At 41.0% G+C, this 21,850-nt stretch overlaps 1 protein-coding gene across 2 annotated transcripts in view; it reads right to left on the bottom strand.

Moving 5' to 3' along the window:
- Nucleotides 1–872: 872 nt before the first annotated feature.
- LOC110499683 (alpha-1,3-mannosyl-glycoprotein 4-beta-N-acetylglucosaminyltransferase C) overlaps nucleotides 873–21,850 on the bottom strand; it is a 173,527-nt gene continuing 152,549 nt past the window's right edge. For both annotated transcript variants that reach the window (XM_021576735.3, XM_021576736.3), the window contains exons 4-6: nucleotides 6,819–6,968; nucleotides 5,805–5,952; nucleotides 873–5,686 (exon numbers count right to left, since the gene is read on the bottom strand). In XM_021576735.3, the coding sequence (XP_021432410.1) occupies nucleotides 4,530–5,686; nucleotides 5,805–5,952; nucleotides 6,819–6,947 (1,434 nt within the window). In that variant the 5' untranslated portion in view covers nucleotides 6,948–6,968 and the 3' untranslated portion in view covers nucleotides 873–4,529. The remainder of the gene's footprint in view (nucleotides 5,687–5,804; nucleotides 5,953–6,818; nucleotides 6,969–21,850) is intronic.

The raw sequence follows: 21,850 nt of genomic DNA, 5'->3' as shown, positions 1-21,850 counted from the left end.
CAGATGCATATCTGTATTCCCAGTCGTGAAATCCATAGATACGGGCCTAATTGTTTTTTTCTTTTTCAATTGATTGATTTCCTTATATGAGCGATAACTCAGTAAAATCTTTGAAATTGTTGCATGTTGGGTTTATATTTTTGTTCAGTATATATTCACATATATACACATTTCTATATTTCAAATATTGGCCGTAACTGACAGTGCTTTGGGTCCACAGTGCTCAGCCCACTTTCAGAACCTTGATGTCTGTTGTCTATGACAGCTGTCTTAAATATGGTAAAGTAATGCACGTCCTGTCCACTGTAAGCCAAACAAAGAGCATCGTGATGAAGCACTTTTATAAACAGTTACACCCCAAAAGGCAGTAAGACCCTAGCACTACACAGACATTAAGTATGCAGAAAAAAGGCTGCAGTAAGACCCTAGCACTACACAGACATTAAGTATGCAGTAAAAAGGCTGCAGTAAGACCCTAGCACTACACAGACATTAAGTATGCAGAAAAAAGGCTGCAGTAAGACCCTAGCACTACACAGACATTAAGTATGCAGTAAAAAGGCAGTAAGACCCTAGCACTACACAGACATTAAGTATGCAGAAAAAAGGCTGCAGTAAGACCCTAGCACTACACAGACATTAAGTATGCAGTAAAAAGGCAGTAAGACCCTAGCACTACACAGACATTAAGTATGCAGTAAAAAGGCAGTAAGACCCTAGCACTACACAGACATTAAGTATGCAGTAAAAAGGCAGAAAGCACATGAATGTTGAAATGAATAATGTATGGATTTTGCTCTTGGCTACTGCAAGATCTGAGTCAAACACGTTGCCTTCCTGCGTTTGCTGGAAGTTTCAAGGAACAGCAAATGTCACACCAGTTATTTTTATTTGCACTGTGACGAGGGTAGCCAAATTGCAGGATCTACATTTATTGGTAAACATTTCTATATCAAAACATACTGTAACATGTTCAGGCAAAGACATTATAATAACACATACTGTATTGACTCAAGGCTACCTTGTTCTCAATAGGTCTTTCTCTCTCCTTTAACCATTGAATACCATATTCATGCCCCACTGAATGTACTGATGCAGACAATGATGTCATTCAGAATTTTGTGCTGTGCAATTTCTCACACAGCATTTTTCCCCTTTTAATATCAATGAAAGTAGTGGTAGACTTTTGATATCAATGAAAGTTGTGGTAGACTTTTGATATCAATGAAAGTAGTGGTAGACTTTTGCAAAGTCAATGTACTTCCCCTAAGGTTATTGGCATTCATTTTGTTTAATCTAAATTGATTTTAAATACAATATATGCAATAAAACATTTGAAATGATACATGTAAAAAAATATATGTCATTTTACAACAATATACATACAGTACTGTTTGACGAACAATGTCGGAAAATACAACACGAAAACGACATCTCTACACATTCTCTCCACTGAACAATATAGCACAAGTGAGATTTAACCTGTTGTAAGTAAGTAAGGTAGTATTGGTAAGCATCTAGTCACAAACCAAGTACACTTTCAGTCAAGTTCCACTGCAGATGCTGGACAACAAGTTATAGATCCTGGAATATAAAAGGATTCAATTACTCACTTAACACTTGGTGTTGTTCAGATGCATGCATCTTTGTACACTCACAATTGGAAGACAGCAAAACTTCCCAACAACCCAGAATTTCCCTTTATACACTGCTTTCTCTTGTTATTCGTGAGTTATGGGAACAGTGACAGAAGGCTCCTGGGTAGCATGGCTACTGATCTGTTGTAAATTATTATAAAAAAACACCCTGGAATTATCTAATGTGGTGCATTTGCTACCACATAATGTATACGTTACGCTCACTAAAAAGTATTAGGAGATATTGCTGTTTGAAGTCAGGTCGCCAAAGGCGGAACAGCTGTACGCATCAGTTTGCTGACTCTGAGCCGAACAGAATTTATTAATATTTCTATGTTTCCCCGCCAAGATGTAAATGCTAGTTTTGACTTCAGTCTTTTCTTCAGCTATGACAGCAATTTCCCCTCAAGTAATATCCATGTACAACAACCTCCCAGGATCAAATAAAGGAATCTTGGAATCACAATCTCTATCCCAAGAATACTCCCAGGGATTCCAGGAAAACTAGGGATCCTACTGTGACGTGTCCATGGCTTAAGCTGTATCATTACAGGTACACTGACCTGATTCGTTGGCACTGCTGTGTACATCAGCACATATATTTCATTGCATTTTGTAATAATGTTCTTACACTTTTCAATAAAGTCCACCAAATTTGAATGAAAGGACCACACTGGGCCTTTTCATAATGTTTGCAGTAAGACCTTATGTTCTAAACGGCAGAGGATTTGAAGTGAAACTATATCATTTTGTAGAATGGGCATAAGAAGAAGTAATATATATTTTGATGACCTGTACAAAAGATGACGGGGCAGCAGGTAACCTAGTGGTTAAGAGCATTGGGCCAGTAACCGGAAGATTGCTGGTTTGAATCCCAGAGCCCTTGAGCAAGGCACTTAAGCCTAATTGCTCCTATAAATTGCCCTGAATAAGAGCATCTACTAAAAGGTTTGTTTGTACAGAGCACTACAGTTTAATTATAACCATAGCAATTGTATAGAAAGGAGGAGCTATAAACAGTGAATAATTACCTTATTTACTGACTTTTTAACATGCACAAAATGAAGTCATAAGAGGTTGGGGCCTCATGTCATCAAATGTTTGATAAGAAGGAAAAGGTTGTTATTCAAGGTGATTTGGAACACAGACGCTTATAATGAATAGATCAGAGCCATGGATAAAGAGAAACTCTTGATCTGTGTCTGAACAAGACCAAATGGGAGAACAACACGGAAAAGGCCATGCACCCTTATAATCCCCTCCTGGCACAGCCAGAAGAGGACAGGCCACCCCTCAGAGCCTGGTTCCTCTCTATGTTTCTCACTAGGTTCCTTTGTAGGGGGTTTTCCCCAGCCACTGTGCTTCTACATCTGCATTGCTTGCTCTTTGGGGTTTTAAGCTGGGTTTCTGTATAAGCAACTGCTGATGTAAAATGGGCTTTAAAAATGGATGTGATTGACTGAAATAACAGGTATACCATAACAAGGCATTTTGTGTGAAAATAAAACTGCTGTAGGTTTTGAACCATGCCTCCACCTCCACCTTTAGTATTTCAACAGAATATTGGTGTCATGTATGCAAACATTTATCATTTTATTGCGTTGCAAAGATTTGTTGAAATTGATGATTCTCTTGATTATGGAAAGATATTTGTCACAAAGCTACACTTGCTAACAGAACAACATTGTATGAAAAGGGAGAGGACAAGGTGATTCTTCAAAATCATTTCTGAATTGTTATGACAGTAGTCCTTTATACTTTATACGTATTTTTTCAAAATTACAGGGTATATTTTATTAATTGCATATTACTGAACATTTTACAGATGGTGGCTTTAAGTTACCATCGCCCATGGGTACCACACAGAGTAAAATGTATTTGTTTCTATATTACAGAAACATTCTAAGAGAAGATACATTAGCGGCTAGGGGAGCACAACATAGGGGAAAGAGAGAAAATGTACTGGAGAGCCTAGCTCCAGGGGGGGTTGTTGTTTGCTGGTGTAAAGCAGAGAGAGAGTGCCAAACACAGACCAATTTACTGGGGTAAAATTGTGCTGTGGTGGAAAAAAGGGAAAGATCAGGTCCACCCTATTTTTCACAATCCGATCTGAGCTGTTAGAGAAGATGGGTGAAAACAAACATTGTTCTCCCGTCAGGGGTTCTGATGGAACATACAGCGCCAGGGAAATAGCACAGCTCGCTCCAACACTTCAACACCACACTAGCCTAGATAGGAGGGATTGAAGCAGCACTGACAAAAGTAAAGCCCTGACACAATGGATATTTGTGGAAATATTTACCATCATAATGCTTATAGGGTAACATGGACAGGATAACTTCGGAAAGAGGTGAATGGAGCTACAGTACTTACTGATAGCAAGAACATTTGGTGCAATGCTATGTTCCTGGGGCAAAAACTGTCGGCAGGGGTGTTATTTATTAAGCAACACTGTTCAAGGCCAGAGGACCCAGAGGCTGCTTTCGATGTGGAAAGAAACTGAGAAAAATATACAGAAAAATAAACAACATCATGAGTGAAATAACCAACAGACCATTCCTATATACTCACGCCCATAAAAACGGGTCACACCCATAAAAACGGGTCACACCCATAAAAGAGGTCAGTCAGACAATCCTTAAAAACATGGATTGTGATGATTTCCATAACTGTATAATTCGATAAAGGTACCTTAAAATATAAAAAATTCTAGATCAAAATATGAATGAATACATACAGTATACTATAAAATGAATAAATACATGTGAAAATAAATGATAAAACAAATGCAATAATGTGAAAATAAATACATAAATAAGTACATAAATAAATACACTGTCAACTGAATTACTAAACCAACTGTTGTCTAAACCAACTGTTTTTGTATTGTCCTCATTGACTGGGAGGTTGTGTAGTCCACATGCTTATACTCCTAATGATCAGCCATTCTTTCTGACTGGCAGTCACCACAATACGAACACACTCAATGTCAAAGGCAATCTTGTGGTCCACGTCTTGAACCTCAATGTTACCATATTTAAACTCCCCTAACGTGATGTAGGAAGAACACTGCCTTCCTCTCTTTGTCCCCACCAGCTTCTCTCCTACTTCCAGAGCTCCATGGTGCAGGATATCGTTCTGACGATCGTCCGTTCCTGTCACGATTTTTATCTTGCTTATTTTAGTTGATTTGTTAAAGACTATAACAAAGAAGTCTCCGGTTGAAGGGGGTTTCCCCCAAAAGTATTCGTCCACACTGCTATAAGCCTTGGTGGCGTCATAGTTTTCAAATACATGAATGTTTGTGTACAGGCTAGCAGGAGGGTTGTCAGGGATATCAATGGAGTCTTCTTCAAAGTCATCATCCTTCAACTTGTTCTCTGCCCCTTTATATGAGGAGTAGTAGCCCATGTGCTGGAACAAGGAGGGCTTGAAGCGGATCACGTCTTTCTGGGCAAGCAGGTCCCGGAAGTGAATGAGGAGCCAGTCACAGGGCATCTCCTGGTAGAACATGAGCAAGAAGTGGGCCAGGCGTGGCAGGTCTCTTGAGTGGTAGAGCTTCCCTATGTAGCCAAGCTTGGAGAACTCCAGCATCACCCAGTAGGAGCCTTCCCTGGAGGTGACCACCTTCTTCAGGGATGTCAGAAAGTTCCGTGAGCAGCGCACATCATCCTCCAGCATCATGTAGAAATCAGAGAGGTTGGTGCAGAAGTTGAGGAGAAAGGCATAGTCCACGTTCTGCTTGGAGCGGAATCGTACCCTGTCCTCTGGGTCATTGTAGTTCCTTTTTAGCCCATCCAGTGATGGATAGTACTCCTCAGGGGCATGGATCACCAGGAGATGCCCAGCGATGATGTGGTGGGCAAACTTCCTGGAGATGTCCTGCACCAGGTTTTCACACCAGGCCAGGTCAAAGTCTGCCAGGTGGACCACCACCACAATCTCTTTCAGCTCCTCATAACTGGACTGGTCAAAAATAGATTTGATCGTCTCCATGAGGTAATTTCCTCTTTTTCTTTTCACGGATGACAAACCAATGGTTAGATATTCTGTAAACAGAAAAGTATATTATATTAAAGCGTACATTGAAAATACAATTTGTGGAATAACAAAGATGAAGGTGACCAAGATAAAACAACATGTAATGACAGTCAAAGATACAATTACTCTTTCGGGGCAGTGGGTTCCCAGCGAGGTAACGATATGTGACGTTTATGGTTCCAGAGAAATTAGTGAGGTCTCTGAAGGTGTGAACATATCGCTCAGTGTTTGAAGGATGCATTGATGTCTCTCTCAGCGGTCTTTTATCCTCCTCCTGCAACACACAACAAAGACAACAGATCAGATGAGACGACTTCATATAGTGAATGCCAGACAAACCAGTGTCTCATCTCATCTAAGCTGCAGACAAACACACACAGCAAAGTCAACTAATTCCCTTGACATGTCTCATATTCGTCTGTAAATAATACAGAGGTAGAAATAACACATTTTGGTTTTAAACTACTCAAGAATATCCTGTATAAAAGAAAAATAAGGGTTAGCCAACCGATAAGAAATGTGGACGTGTCATACTGATTTCAAAGATTTCTAAAACCATTGAGGCAGTTTTTATTGCCATGGAAATGGACTTTGTGAGAGCACAATATCATTGAAGATATGCAAAACTCCTCAATAATTTAAATAACAAATACAGATAATGTGTTATGATTACCAAGATTTGATGGCATCATGAATAAAAAATAAATCATTGGCTTTGGGTCCACATCATGAAAATTTAAATATGTTTCCTTTTGAAAACAAGTAATTATAAAAGGGACAACATGGTTAAATACTAAAGTGAACTTGTGGGTGAAAATGATGTTGTTTGATTAAGGAGAGGAGAGAGTTCTGTCAGATGTTTTAATCTAGTTTGGAATCCATATTCTATGCCATCTGCTGTGAGGATCCTACATCAGCCGGGAATCTGCAGGCCTCAATCCCAAAACAATGGAATAGAGAGGCATCCTCTAAATAGTAGTTATTATATTGTGGCTATTACTTTAAAAAAATAAACTTTATTTGGGATCGGAGCCTGCAGGTAGACTAAGCCTGCCTTTAAACTTTAAACCTCTGACCGTTAAAAAAATTGTGTGAACTTGCCCTTTATGACTCAAGTGAAAAATATAGAAGAAGACTCACCAGGACGTATCCATCCTCCATGTACAGGTTGAGGAAGAGGAGGCAGGTGATCAGGACCCCCAGAAAGGGAATGGTGGATCGTTTACGGAAACACCTCATCTTGTCCAGGGACTTCCACACCAGCCTCATGATGGAGACACTCACTGGAATCTGCAGGGAAACACAGGGGGAACGGCACATTAGCAAGCCAGTAGAAAAACATTGAATTGGAACATACAGTGGGGCAAAAAAGTATTTAGTCAGCCACCAATTGTGCAAGTTCTCCCACTTAAAAAGATGAGAGAGGCCTGTAATTTTCATCATAGGTACACGTCAACTATGACAGACAAAATGAGAAAAGAAATCCAGAAAATCACATTGTAGAATTTTTAATGAATTTATTTGCAAATTATGGTGGAAAATAAGTATTTGGTCAATAACAAAAGTTTATCTCAATACTTTGTTATATACCCTTTGTTGGCAATGACAGAGGTCAAACGTTTTCTGTAAGTCTTCACAAGGTTTTCACACACTGTTGCTGATATTTTGGCCCATTCCTCCATGCAGATCTCCTCTAGAGCAGTTTTGGGGCTGTTGCTGGGCAACACAGACTTTCAACTCCCTCCAAAGATTTTCTATGTGGTTGAGATCTGGAGACTGGCTAGGCCACTCCAGGACCTTGAAATGCTTCTTACGAAGCCACTCCTTCATTGCCCGGGCGGTGTGTTTGGGATCATTGTCATGCTGAAAGACCCAGCCACGTTTCATCTTCAATGCCCTTGCTGATGGAAGGTTTTCACTCAAAATCTCACGATACATGGCCCCATTCATTCTTTCCTTTACACGGATCAGTCGTCCTGGTCCCTTTGCAGAAAAACAGCCCCAAAGCATGATGTTTCCACCCCCATGCTTCACAGTAGGTATGGTGTTCTTTGGATGCAACTCAGCATTCTTTGTCCTCCAAACACAACGAGTTGAGTTTTTACCAAAAAGTTGTATATTGGATTCATCTGACCATATGAGATTCTCACAATCTTCTTCTGGATCATCCAAATGCTCTCTAGCAAACTTCAGATGGGCCTGGACATGTACTGGCTTAAGCAGGGGGACACGTCTGGCACTGCAGGATTTGTGTCCCTGGCGGTGTAGTGTGTTACTGATGGTAGGCTTTGTTACTTTGGTCCCAGCTCTCTGCAGGTCATTCACTAGGTCCCCCCATGTGGTTCTGGGATTTTTGCTCACCGTTCTTGTGATCATTTTGACCCCACGGGGTGAGATCTTGCGTAGAGCCCCAGATCGAGGGAGATTATCAGTGGTCTTGTATGTCTTCCATTTCCTAATATTTGCTCCCACAGTTGATTTCTTCAAACCAAGCTGCTTACCTATTGCAGATTCAGTCTTCCCAGCCTGGTGCAGGTCTACAATTTTGTTCCTGGTGTCCTTTGACAGCTCTTTGGTCTTGGCCATAGTGGAGTTTGGAGTGTGACTGTTTGAGGTTGTGGACAGGTGTCTTTTTTTTTTTTTTTACTGATAACAAGTTCAAACAGGTGCCATTAATACAGGTAACGAGTGGAGGACAGAGGAGCCTCTTAAAGAAGAAGTTACAGGTCTGTGAGAGCCAGAAATCTTGCTTGTTTGTAGGTGACGAAATACTTAATTTCCACCATAATTTGCAAATAAATTCATTAAAAGTCCTACAATGTGATTTTCTGGATTTTTTTCCCTCATTTTGTCTCTCATAGTTGAAGTGTAATTATGATGAAAAGTACAGGCCTCTTTCATCTTTTTAAGTGGGAGAACTTGCACAATTGGTGGCTGACTAAAACGTTTTTTGCCCCACTGTATAGTTCATGAGACTGGGTTGGCCTACAGACTGCCATCAGATGAAGTAGTTATAAATAATTTCCTGTTCTTTCAAGCATCACTTGTTGTACTGAAATCACGTTAGTACAACTCTTCCTGGACATAGTGCATAGTGGGAAAAAACTATTTTCAAAATAACATGGCACTGGCAAACAACTGACATATAAATATTCTCGTGGAATACAACTAGTACCACCAGAAATTAATCAAAGAATACGAAGAGTGACATATAAATACATATTTTTTTTCTAGAACGCAATTAGGCGTCAGCAAGCTCTTTTGTGACACTGCTACAAAGCCCCAGAGATGCCTAATGGAATACAAACTAGCTGTAAGATTGGTTCACTGACCACACACACATCAATCATGAGCACCGGGAGCCTGGATCACCTGGGAATAGGGCTGGTCAATACATTTCTGTTTGGGGTCTAAAACTGACGCTAACATCCTGTCTCTTTGAAGGCTATTTATTCAATCATGACTGGTATTGGTTGTGTGTAATTAGACACTCTTGATGCTTTTGCAATTTTGCATAATTATGGCTTATAGAGTTGAAAACACTTTAACAGACAACTCTCCTTTAATTTCTACATCTGTATATCTCCACGTCCTGTAGTAGACAAGGTATACAGTATAAAAAGGTATAAAAGATATTGAACAAATCATTGATAAAAGAATAGGTATTGATGGAACCTTGGTTCTAATCATTATGATGGTAGCCTAAAGAAACACCTGCCTACAGTAAATGCATCAATTAGCGGCCAAGAGTTCTAATAATAGTAATAATATAATCTTGAGCCAAACAAGTAGCTCTCTTCATCTACACTGACAGCTTGTGACATCCAAATCTCTCTCTCTCTCTCTCAAATAGTAGCCTACATTGCCACACAGCCATTACATTTCCAAACTCAGTCAGTGCAATTTACTGCAGGGCTGGCCGACCTTGGTTGTTGAAGAGACCACAAAGTGGCAGGTTTTAGCTGATGTGGGCTAGAGTGAGAACAGGCCGGATAATTACAGATGTAGGATCTTCATTTGACCTATATTATCACAGCTAAATAATCCTGCAGCAAGAGGATTTGAACGTTTAGTCCATAATGTTAGGCTATTAGCTAGCTAAAAGTAGTCTTGAGGAAAATGACATACAGTTAATATAACTGGTTTTCAGTGAATCTATGTAAATCACAAAGGTCATCTGCATTTTCTGTGGTGCAGGGACATTCTCAGCAACAAAAAGAGTGATCACGTTAAGATCCTACATCTGTATGTCCTTCCAAAGGTACCTCTGTAGTGTGGTTGACTAACATCAGACAAAAAGCTGCAGTGGTGACTTCACTCCACAGCAGCAGCACAGTGAACACAACACCACCACCTGACAAAATAGTTCCTGAGTCACCTCTGTCACCTCTTCCTGTCAAAAGCCAACAGCCACAGCAAAATGTGTCACTGGCAACCTTTTTCAGTCACTTTTTTAAAACTACATTACTGGAAAGGAAGGAAATTACAACAGGGGAGAGGTTGGAAGAAAGAAAAGCATCTTGAAATAAACAAAATAAATGTTAGTTGGGCCACTGCAGACGAAATACTACAATTACACAACTGGGCAATTTGAGAATTTTCTGCTTCATGCTGGGTGGGTGGTATTCTGTCTCTCACACATGAGTGCTGGATTTGGTGCCCTGATAATGCAGGTTGGATTAGCACTTTGTACTGGCTACTTGCCTGCATCCTGAATGGCACCCTATTCGAGTACTAGTCAAAAGTAGGGCCATGGTCAAAAAGTAGTGCTCTTAAAAGGGAATAGGGTGACATTTGGAATGCATATCTTGTTTCAATAATTCAGTCTATCTGGGCTCGGGCTTGATAGAGGAAGCTGTGGCCTAAACCTGCCAAAGGCACAGCTGCAGGTACCTACTTCACTCTCTACACTCTTATTGCACACTCAAAGAGCTGCTGTGGCAAGGATGTGCCCGAAATCTGCACTGCTTTCCCCAAAAGGAATGGCTTTTGATATGCAATATGCATATCCTGTACCAAAATCAAATCAAGTTTTTGAGGGTATGTGTCTATAAGTGTACAGGACTGTCTCTAAAATATGAATGTGTGTGTACGAGCGAGTGCATGCGTGCATGTGTTGACTATCATGAGTCCAGAGGAGCTTAGTCTGTGGTTTGCAGAGAAAGGGGTAAGTGTATTTTAATGGGCTGTCATAATGGCAGTCAATCACTCCCTCAGCCATCCGACCTCCTTGCTGTAACATTGTACTTTGAACTGAACCAAAGAAACCGCACCACTGCCACTCATTGATAGAATACTACTTATGATATGATAACAGGACACAACACGCTGTAGTAGTCTCTCACATCCGTTGGAAATGGTTTGATAGCTATCTATGAAAGACTGCTACCTGTCACTTACAGTCTGTAAGGGAAATTGATCTGAAGAGTGAGGAAAGTAGTTAAAGGGAGTTGAGTTGAGCACTGTAAGTCCGAAACTCAAGTCAAATTCCACCATTTCCACTAATGCCTCTCAAGGCTCGACTCCTCTGTAGCTTACCCCACTGAAATAAAATGATATTATATTGAATATTATATATTCAAGATACCACCCCAGAGAATGGTTACACTGTCAAAGCAAAAGTGAAATATCTCTGAAACCTGCATTTGACAAGCTCTGGCAATAAAATAATCAAGAAAACCAAGTATTTCAATGTGTTTGTGTACAGTATTATCTACATAATGAATTCATTCCTTTAGCAGGCTACTGGCAGCAGGGCACTGAGGAAGACGGAATAATGAAGTAAAGATTTTGTAGTAAAGAGTTCTCCTCTGGGAGTATGAGGTGGGAACAACCTTGGAGTCGCAATGTGATATTCAGACATCCAAATAAACCCTTAACAAACACTTTTCTTTCCAGTCTAAGTCACTTTAAACTCCGCAATTTAGTGACACTTAAACATTTTTTAAACTAGGCGAGCCTCGTGTAATGGGAAAACCCGGATGGAAAACACATTGTGAATGAGAAAAGGGGAAAAGATGAATAAAATGGGCAGCAGAAAGCTATTCTCCCACATTTGATGTTGTTATCTGTTTGACATTATTTCCCCTGGGTATCCTGCACCTCACAGATATACAGCTCTGCACAAATAATCAATTAAGCCTGCAGATTTGCAGGGGTTCAGCAGTTGCTTTGTGTCAGGCCTTCAGCCACTTTCAATGGATTTTCTTTCTCCCACAAAAGAGGGAAATACCGGAGGCTGGTGTTGATAACAAAATTGTAGCAAAGCGCGGAATAATAAATCCCTTCATTATGATTTTTTTTATTTTTAGCAAAGAATTCAAATTGACCAAACAGTTGACCAATTACCACATTCTTATGGAATTTGTCACACAAAGAGAATCTATCATCTACAAAGACTTTGTCAGATATCGACCTCTTTTTCGAAAGATGCTGAATTATCAACATAGGCAGCACACCGAAAGGGATTACTATTGGTGCACTATCACTCTTTGGAGCAATAAATTAAAAAGTTGAAAGCAATTTCATCATGCAATCCATAGATATTACCATACACCCGAACAAGGCTACAACTATCAAGGCTGGAACATTGTCAATCATGTTCCCCAACCTGAGAAGATACAACTCCTCTTCCATCTTGTATTCCACTAACTCCTATTCTAACTTCTACTGAAACTACATGACACACCCGCATTGATTCTGCGCCCCTCTTGTTTGCTGCTCAGTCTGTCGGCATCGTGACTGTGTGCTCACTTAGCTGCCAACACCTTATCAGATCTGATCATCTTCATCGGGTCCAGACGCTGTGTTCTACCAGTAACCGGTACCGACAAGCTGGCTGGCTGTGTGGAACTCCAGAGGCTCATCGGTGCCAAGGTCCAAACAGATGTACACACACTCCCCTCCTGCTCCAGGCCTGTCACCGCTGTCAGCAGCCTGATCGCACAGACTCTAACGGGAGGTTGTGTGTGAGATTCCCCCAGGACACACTGTGTGTGTGTGTGTGTTTCCCCCCAGACATGCTGTCCAAGCTGGCCCTCGCTGCCACCACTGCCCCATGGGAACCAGAGCCAGCCCGTTGACAACTGCAACTCCAGCTGTTCTCCCATAAGGGCTTGGTGGTGCACCTCGCAAACAGGAAATCAGAAACATTCCTCATACCAATGCCTTCCTGCCTGCATATCTATTAACATTTTAGTCGTTTAGCAGACGCTCTTATCCAGAAGGACTTTTGGTAGTGACTGCATAGACCTACATTTGAATACTCTCTAAGCCTCCCTCTGTCTGGCAGAAGTCCATAGTGTTATGGATTCTTCCAACTCAACACCATTACCTATTTTTGCTGACTTCTAGGAAGCTAAGCTTTGTTCTAAGTCCAGCCGCAGTTTGGATCCACATACAGTCCTAAATCTCATTGCCATTTATTACCATCCAAGCTTTTTATGCAAGGACCAAAGCAGGTGACACAGGTGGGGTAGCTTCTGGAAAAAAAATATTGAACAATATTGAACACGTGTCGCCCATTGATGCTAGCTTCAGCGCAATCAGGCTTCAAAACACTTGGAACAAATGGTAGTTCCCTGGCTGCAGTACCAGCGCTCCTGATAGCTCGGTATTAGCCATGATTGAAATGCAATCGTAAAAGGGTTCTTTAAGATTGGAATGGTCCGTATTTTTCCGTTGGATTTCCAGATGGCCAGTGACAAAGCTAAAGGCCACCAAATGGAGGCATGCCACACCTGGACAACTGCACAACTGATCATTAACTGGCTGTATCACTGTGATGTTGGATTTGAAAGGGAGATTGCCTTTGTCATTATGACTGTATTGATATCAATTGAAGAAAGAACTATGATAAGAGAGAGTACAGTGATCTGTTGACATACATTTGTAACATCACAGCGGCCAGTTGAAAGAGGATATGAGTTCCACTGTAATGACAGGGTCTGATCAGACCGAGGAGCAACACCCTCAAAGTGCCTCTGTGATGGGGGTAAAGGCAATGAATGCTACAGTGAATTGGGTGCCGGGCTGCTTCCACAGTGTTATCTGGGTATTTACCTTTAAGGTCAGAAGGAAACATGAAAGGCTTTGTGGTTCCATCAGTGGCGAGCATAATGAGGACGGGAGGCGTGAGAAATGATTCATGTGTAAGCGAGCCTCTCCCAGGCCCTTCTCAGCAGTTTGCTCTTTGACCCAGATTAGCACTCCGCCAGAGGCCCGCTGGGGAGGGCTGGAGATGGAGGGCCGCGATACGGCTGGCTCATTTCCACTCGAAAACACACCGGACATGTTGTACTAGACACATAAACGCACATATGAATGCACGCACACACACACACACACACACACACACACACACACACACACACATGCACACGCACAGGCACACACACACACGGTTTCAGTTAGAACACTATCTTTGGTGTCATTAAAATGTGTTACTGCTAGACACAGACTGTGAGACACATGATGCCACAGCATTACAGTACCACATGGTCATGTAACATATTCTGAAGTTATTATCAAGTGTCAAAATATTCTGTTAATTTATCACCACGGACAGGCCACATTCAGCCCATGGCTGACCTGCGTGTTGAGTAGTCCTGCTGCTGCCCTTTGTGTATGACGTCACATGTCATCAACATATGCTGCAGCATTAATCCAGAACCAGAGGCCTCACGTGTATATCTTCTCTCTTCTCCTCTCTTCTCCTCAGACAACTGTCAGCAGCTCGTCCACTCTATCTATAAAAGGACTGGACAGAGGCTGCTCTGGGCGAGAGAAAAAAAGCCATTGAGGACAGGAGAGAAAAAAAAGAGAAGAGGAGAGAATTCTCTATGTCTGTCAGTTTTGGAGAAGGGAGTCGGAAGGTAGACAGGGGGACTTGGCTCTGCCTTAAAAGCTCTTAAAAAGCCAAGGTCACCTCCTGGTCAAATCTGTGAAATGAGAAAATGGCTAAAGGGGCAAGGGGCCCGTGGCAGATAACATGAGAATGCACTATCTCCTCCCCACACATTTAGTGCAGGGCATTGGCAGGCTTTTCAAAGGGCTCTGTCTCTCTGTGGTTTTGAAATGAGGACCACAGAAAGATACAATAAGATGGCCCAGTTTCCCACCAATCTGACAACAGAAAACAGAACAGAAGAAGTAGTGCTCTTAGGAAATGAGCCTCTGGGATTAGGAAAGTAACCACAGAGATGAATAGTGTTCATATCATTGGGGTTTAGAACAAGGAGGAAAGTGATGTAACAAATCCCCAGTACTGTACAAGTGAGGAGCAGATACTGAATAACTTCACCATTCCATTATACTGTACATAAAAACAATTCTACGTCCTTTTCCACATTTTCCTTTTTGTACGTTACTAGCAAATCCCTAAAACACCTCACTGAAAGTAATGCCCAACAATCAAACTATTGAGACCTCAAAAACCACGATATAAAACTGCTTTACACAGCTAAGTGAGATGCAGTAGCCTACCTTAGTGAACAATACATGTCCGTTATTCCATGTTGACTAAAGCATCCTAAACAGCAGTATCCTCTGTCAGCAGCTGTCTCAGCAGGACACTGTATTCTACTGTACATCTTCTCTCATGACTGATGAAGAGTATCCTATAACCCTGCATCCAGCATCCACCCAATCTCCCCAGTCTTCCCTTCAGCATTCATATTTGATGAGGAATGTGTGCGCTGGACCAATCACTAAAAGTCATTTATCTCCAATAATCCTGACCAGGCAACCAACCCTGCTGTAGTCGAGACCTTATTCGAGATCTTGTTTTTATCAGGGATTTTTTCTAGCATGAGATACTTTAAAACATTTTTTACATGTTGCAAGCTACTAATTTTTAGCTTTCAAATAGGCAGGTTCTACTTAATAAACCACTCTAAGCGGGCACTATAAAATATGTTAGATTTTTTTCTCCCCAAAATCCTGTTTTGTAGTTTCCAAAATTATGTTTTGGGGGTTTTAGTTTCTCTGCTTTCATTGTTTTCAGTACTGCTTTATTTTGTAAATGACAAGTTTATAACAATAACAACAAGCTAATGAGGATGTTTTTGTCTGTCTGGCTCCCTGTGTCCTATGGGATGTGCTGCGTTCATTAATTGGTTATTTTCAGACCTAATGTCTCCAGTCTTACTTACTCAACTATAGTGTGGTTCTTAACACTTCTGAGTCATCCACCAAACATTAGTGGCCATTATGCGGCACTTGACTTACTTCTAAAAAGTAAGCTAAATATTTAGCCTAATATCTGATAACATGAATTACTGAGTATATAATAATAATATGTTCATATAATGAGATGTTTGATGAAATATTTTTTTCCAATCAGTAATGGATGTTTAGTCTCATAATCAGACAGAATTAAATGAGGCACTAAACGGCCTGTAACGCAATTACACTTTAATTAACGACTGGTTTACTGTTCACTGACATTTATGCTCAGAGCAAAGACTAACTGCTTTTCTACTCTGGTGACTTTGGCTAATTTTCCATGTCTGATTCCCCTTGTCACCCCATAGAAAATTGACTATAGTCATGTTTGGTGACTCCAAATGTCACCAATAATCAGAATAGGTAATGATATGTCATGTCGTTGCACATAAAAATATGACCCAGTCACAAGAGACAAAAAATTCCAAAATACAACGACATATACGAACGAGCCAAGGGTGAGGTTTTACTGTCACGACTTCCGCTGAGGTCGGCCCTTCTCCCTGTTTGGTGGTGTTCGGCGGACGACGTCACCGGCTTTCTAGTCACTACCGATCCATTTATCTGTTTTGTTTTGTTTTGTCTGATCACACACACACCTGTTTTACATTCCCTCATTAATTCCCTATTTAACCATCTGACATACATTTATGTTCTGTCCGTGATTGTTCATGTCGTTAGTGGTTGTGTTTGTGTTTGAGTTGTGTTGTATGTTCCTATTTGGAATTTTGCTTTATTCTTTCAGTAAACTCAGTTGGATTACTCTATACCTGTGTCCTGCGCCTGACTCCGCTTTCACTCTGCACCCAATCACTGACTTTTACATTCAAGTGATGTACTGTATACAGTGAGTATGTAATTAATGACGTGTAATATCATTGTGCATGAACAGACGACCACATACTCTAGTTAAGACGGCCGTTTTCTTTACCTCCAAATGCTATATGCATTATACTCAACTATGCTGTGTTTGTATTTCGGTACATACATGTATATTGCTGTCAGTCTCTGCTTCCCTTTAACATTAAAGTATTTCTACAAGGCTCGGGTAAAACACTATACAACTCGTATTTTAATGCATAAAGAAAACGTTTTGTTTTGTTCAACCTTAAGGCAGGCTCTCAACCTGGTTCAACCTGTGTCTGAAATGGCACCTTATTCCCTATAAAGTGCACCACTTTTGACCAGGTCCCATAGGGCACATGGTCAGAAGTAGTACACTATGTAAGGAATAGGGTGCCATTTGGAACACAAACCTGGTATCTCTCTGATGTAGCAATATACACATTCTTACATACTGGAGTATAGGTCTTAAAAATAACCAATCCTATCTTGTTTTTTCAAAACTTTGTTTTTTCAAAACTTTGCTAGTTGCTAGTAGCCCTCACAGGAACATACTGTAAACTATCCCTGAACTTGGTGAAATATCAAATCAGAGGCTAGTGAAAGCATTCCTGCTTTTGTTATTGATGTCCAGAAAGAGGATGAGGTAACTGGAAATATTCTTACATGACTTCAAAGTCCTACTGTTGAGTCCTATACAGAAACATACCAACAGTACACACATGCACCACATACTCCAAAAAGAGTGTAGCCTACATGCCCTCTCGTCTTGCTGCCCTCTCGTCTTGCTGCCCTCTCGTCTTGCTGCCCTCTCGTCTTGCTGCCCTCTCATCTTGCTGCCCTCTCGTCTTGCTGCCCTCTCGTCTTTCTGCCCTCTCGTCTTTCTGCCCTCTCGTCTTGCTGCCCTCTCGTCTTTCTGCCCTCTCGTCTTGCTGCCCTCTCGTCTTGCTGCACTCTCGTCTTGCTGCCCTCTCGTCTTGCTGCCCTCTCGTCTTTCTGCCCTCTCGTCTTGCTGCCCTCTCGTCTTGCTGCTCTCTCGTCTTGCTGCCCTCTTGTCTTGCTGCACTCTCGTCTTGCTGCACTCTTGTCTTGGTGCAATAATGTCTTGCCCATGCATTTTTTAGATACAATAAAGTTGAATTATAACACACAAAAAATAAAATGAAATGAACTAGGAGAGAACACAAATGATGAAATCCACAAAAAAGGCATATGCCCCATTTTAAAACATCTCAAAATGTATTCCATTCAGATACAGTAACTAACTGGTCTCATTTGCCTCAGGGGCAGAAGCTCATGTGTTTAGAATTCAGCGTGTGCCTGGTACTGCCAGTACACCAGCGAGGTCCACCTTTGGCTCATTTCCTAACAATTTCCAAGCTTCCTCTAAAATGAATATGAATATGCATCATTGTTGCGCAATGAATCCATTTGCAAGACAGAATGATAATGAAGAAAAAGTGCTTTCAAAAAAGCCAATTAATCTTATGTAAAACGGCTGCTCAACGCGGCTAATGAGATGCCATTTTAATAAGCGGGTGTGTTGTACAACAAAGCCATTTGGTAAACACTATTGTTCATTTGTTTGATGACATGCAGGCAACATAACAGATTTGGGTTTATTAAAAAATAGCAATCAATGTTTTATCTGAGGGAGAAGAAATAACCCTCACCTACAGGGAAATGTCTCTACTTATAGAAGCTACTCCAGACAAGCTAAATCAAATAGTGAAAGTATTTAAAAGAAAACAGAAAGTATTTGAACCCAGGTTTCCCACATGAAAAATACCATAGTATAGTATGGTATAAATACTATAGAATTCACTGTAGTGTTTTTGAGGACTAAAGTATTTACTGTATTATACTGTAGTATTTACAGTTAACTATAGTGTATTACATTTCTATAGCACATTTCATAGAATCTCAAAGCACTTCAAGAGCAAACAACAAACAAGAAATATATCATGATAGGTCAACCGATAGAGGCCAAGTCTTTGAAAGCTTCATCCTCCGAAGGTGGAGAGGGTGAGTTCATGGCTTGAGCGGAGAGAGCTGGTCAGAGGATGGTAGATGGTGATGAGTCTGTTGATGATCTTGTAGAGGGCAAGTCTGGGAACCAGCCTGACTCTTTTGGTCATTGGACTTCTTCTCTTCCAGTCTGTGAGGCAGCCACTTGGGTGATGCCTCAGCAGCTCTGGGCACCAGAAAGAATAAAGTTCAGAATATTAGCCAGTCGTCCTCATTACAATCCCTCTGCCTCAGCACTGCTGTATTCCTCCAGCTCCCATTCCTCTCACGCTTCAGGCGACTCCTCAAATTATGTTCTCAGAAGATCAGGAATTGGCAGCCAGGTGAAATAAAAAATCTGTAACTTTAGTATAAAGAACTAAAACTATAGTATAAATCAGTATAAATCAGGGCCACAACTTTCACTGGGGACGGGGGGGACGTTTTACCATTGGGATGTGATACAAAACGAGGCAACAATGTGCTTTAGGAACATGCGAATGCCTCCGAGAGGTCGGGAAGGCTGTTTGGAGTGTTTATTCGACTCGTTAAAAAAAAGTTGCGCCCCTGGTATAAATAATGTAATAAAAAAATGTAGTATACACTAACTGTACAAAACATTCTGAAAACCTGCTCCTTCCAGGACATGGACTGACCAAGTGAATCCAGGTGATTCAAGGCAACTCCACCACCACGGACCGCAAGACTCTTTAGAGGGGGATACGTGCAGCCGAACGCAACATTGGGTGCACACTGCCTACCCTACAGGACACCTATAACACCAGGTTTCGCTGGAAGGCCAGGAAGATAACTATCGGACCACCATCTTATTACATTTGCAATGGCAACAAATAATCTGCTTAGACCCCAACAAAGGATCATCGAAAGCCGTGCTACAACCCAAAGATTCCTAGATGCCCTTCCAGACTCCCTCCACCTACCCAAGGACACCAGAGTACAAAAATCGGTTAACCACCTAACTCAGGAACTCAATTTAACAGGACATAATAACCTAGATGCAGTCTCATACTCTGAGGTGCTGACCTGTTGCATCCTCTACAACCACTGTGATTACTTTTATTTGAACCTGCTGATCATCTATGAACATTTGAACATCTTGGCCATGTACTGTTATAATCCCCACCCTGCACAGCCAGAAGAGGACTGGCCACTCCTCAGAGCCTGGTTCCTCTCTAGGTTTCTTCCTAGGTTCCTGCCTTTTTAGGGAGTTTTTCCTAGCCACTGTGCTTCTACATCTACATTGCTTGCTGTTTGGGGTTTTAGGCTGGGTTTCTGTATAGAACTTTGTGACATCGGCTGACGTAAAAAGGGCTTCATAAATTCATTTGATTGAAAATTTGATTGAAGATCATCAGGGTCCCCAGCCACCCAAGCCATACCCTGTTCTCCATGCTACAATCACTCAGACACGGGCAGTACAGGAACATCATGGCAAAAACTGAAAGACTGGCCAATAGTTTCTACCCTTAGACCACCAGGCTGCTGAATAGCCACCACTAGCTATCTGCTCCCCCCTCTCCCCTGCAGCCCCCCCCCCCCAACATACTTTTACTCATTCATCACTGTTGCAGTTGTTAATATGTATATTATAGATTTTTTTAAATAATAATTTGTACTGTTTTTATTTCACTTGGCCCCCACACCCCCCTCAATGGTCATGCTGGTCCCCCTGTGGTCATTTCCCCCCCAACTCCCTCAACAGTCTTTACTCTGCCTTCTACCCAATGGACATGAATTTCTACATCACTGCTACAGTTGTTATTATTATACAGTGCTATTTCTATTGTTGTTTTATATTACCATTTTCATTATTTTATTTCACTTGGTCCTGGATGTTGGAGCTCGAAGCTTAAGATTTTCACTGCACCCTGCAATCACATCTGCAACACTGTACTTCTGAATCTGTTGAATCTACTTCAATCAGTGTAGATGATGAAGGAGAGGAGACCGGTTAAAGAAGGATTTTTAAGCCTTGAGACAATTGAGACATGGATTGTGCATATGTGCCATTTAGAAACAAAAGATTTAAGTGCCTTTGAACAGGGTACGGTTGTAGGTGCCAGGTGCACCGGTTTGAGTGTGTCAAGAACTCCAATGCTCAACAGTTTCTGATGTATGAAGAATGGTCCACCATCCAAAGAACATCCAGCCAATTTAACTCAACTGTGGGAAGCATTGGAGTCAACATGAGCCAGCATCCCTGTGGAATGCTTTCGACACCTTGTAAATTCCATGCCCCGACGAATTGAGGCTGTTCTGAGGGTAAAAGGGGGTGCAATTCAATATTAGGAAGGTGTTGCTAATGTTTTGTACACCTAGTTTATAATGTAGTATTTACTGTGTTTTTGCAGACTGTAATATACTGTAGTATTTTCTATTGTGTTATTGTTTTATTATCTTTGACATAGAAGCAGAGGAACACTGGAGAAATACTAAAACCACAAATTTCACATAACCTGTAGGTAGGTAGAATGGTAGGTAGGTAGAATGGTAGGTAGGTCGGTAGAATAGTAGGTAGAATGGTAAATATAATGGTAGGTAGAATGGTAGAATGGTAGGTAGGTAGGTAGGACTGGGGTCTGAACAGATACACAATATAAATCGTCTATACTTGGAATGTATGTTTCTCACTTATGGGTGGCAACAATTGGGATATGGGGGAGGGGAATGGGCAGGGTGTATGCAAATTAAATACAGTAGTATGGTATATACTATATATAAAAAACATCTGTGTTTTTGCAGACTGTAGTATTTTTGCGGACATTATATTAATATTTACTACATCGTTATTTTGCAGATAATATTGTAGTATTTACTATAGTATACTACAAAATTATATAGTAAGTACTACACATGATCGAGGGAAAATAGTGTGTAGTATGTATTCTATTACAGTATACTACAGTTTACTATAGAATACTACAGTACTTACTACAGAATTCTCTACTAACTGTAGTATACTGTAGTAGAATACTATACTACACACTGTATTTTCCCTCGATCTTGTGTCTTACTTACTATAACATTTTGTAGTATACTGTTGAATACTAAATTATAGTTTTTTCATGTGGGTTGAC

This window comes from Oncorhynchus mykiss, chromosome 2 (genome assembly GCF_057628025.1).
Source record: "Oncorhynchus mykiss isolate SJ-2025 chromosome 2, ASM5762802v1, whole genome shotgun sequence".
Taxonomy (NCBI): Eukaryota; Metazoa; Chordata; class Actinopteri; order Salmoniformes; family Salmonidae; genus Oncorhynchus; species Oncorhynchus mykiss.
The sequence above is the reverse complement of the archived record's forward strand: the minus strand, read 5'-3'. Positions and strand labels throughout refer to the sequence as shown.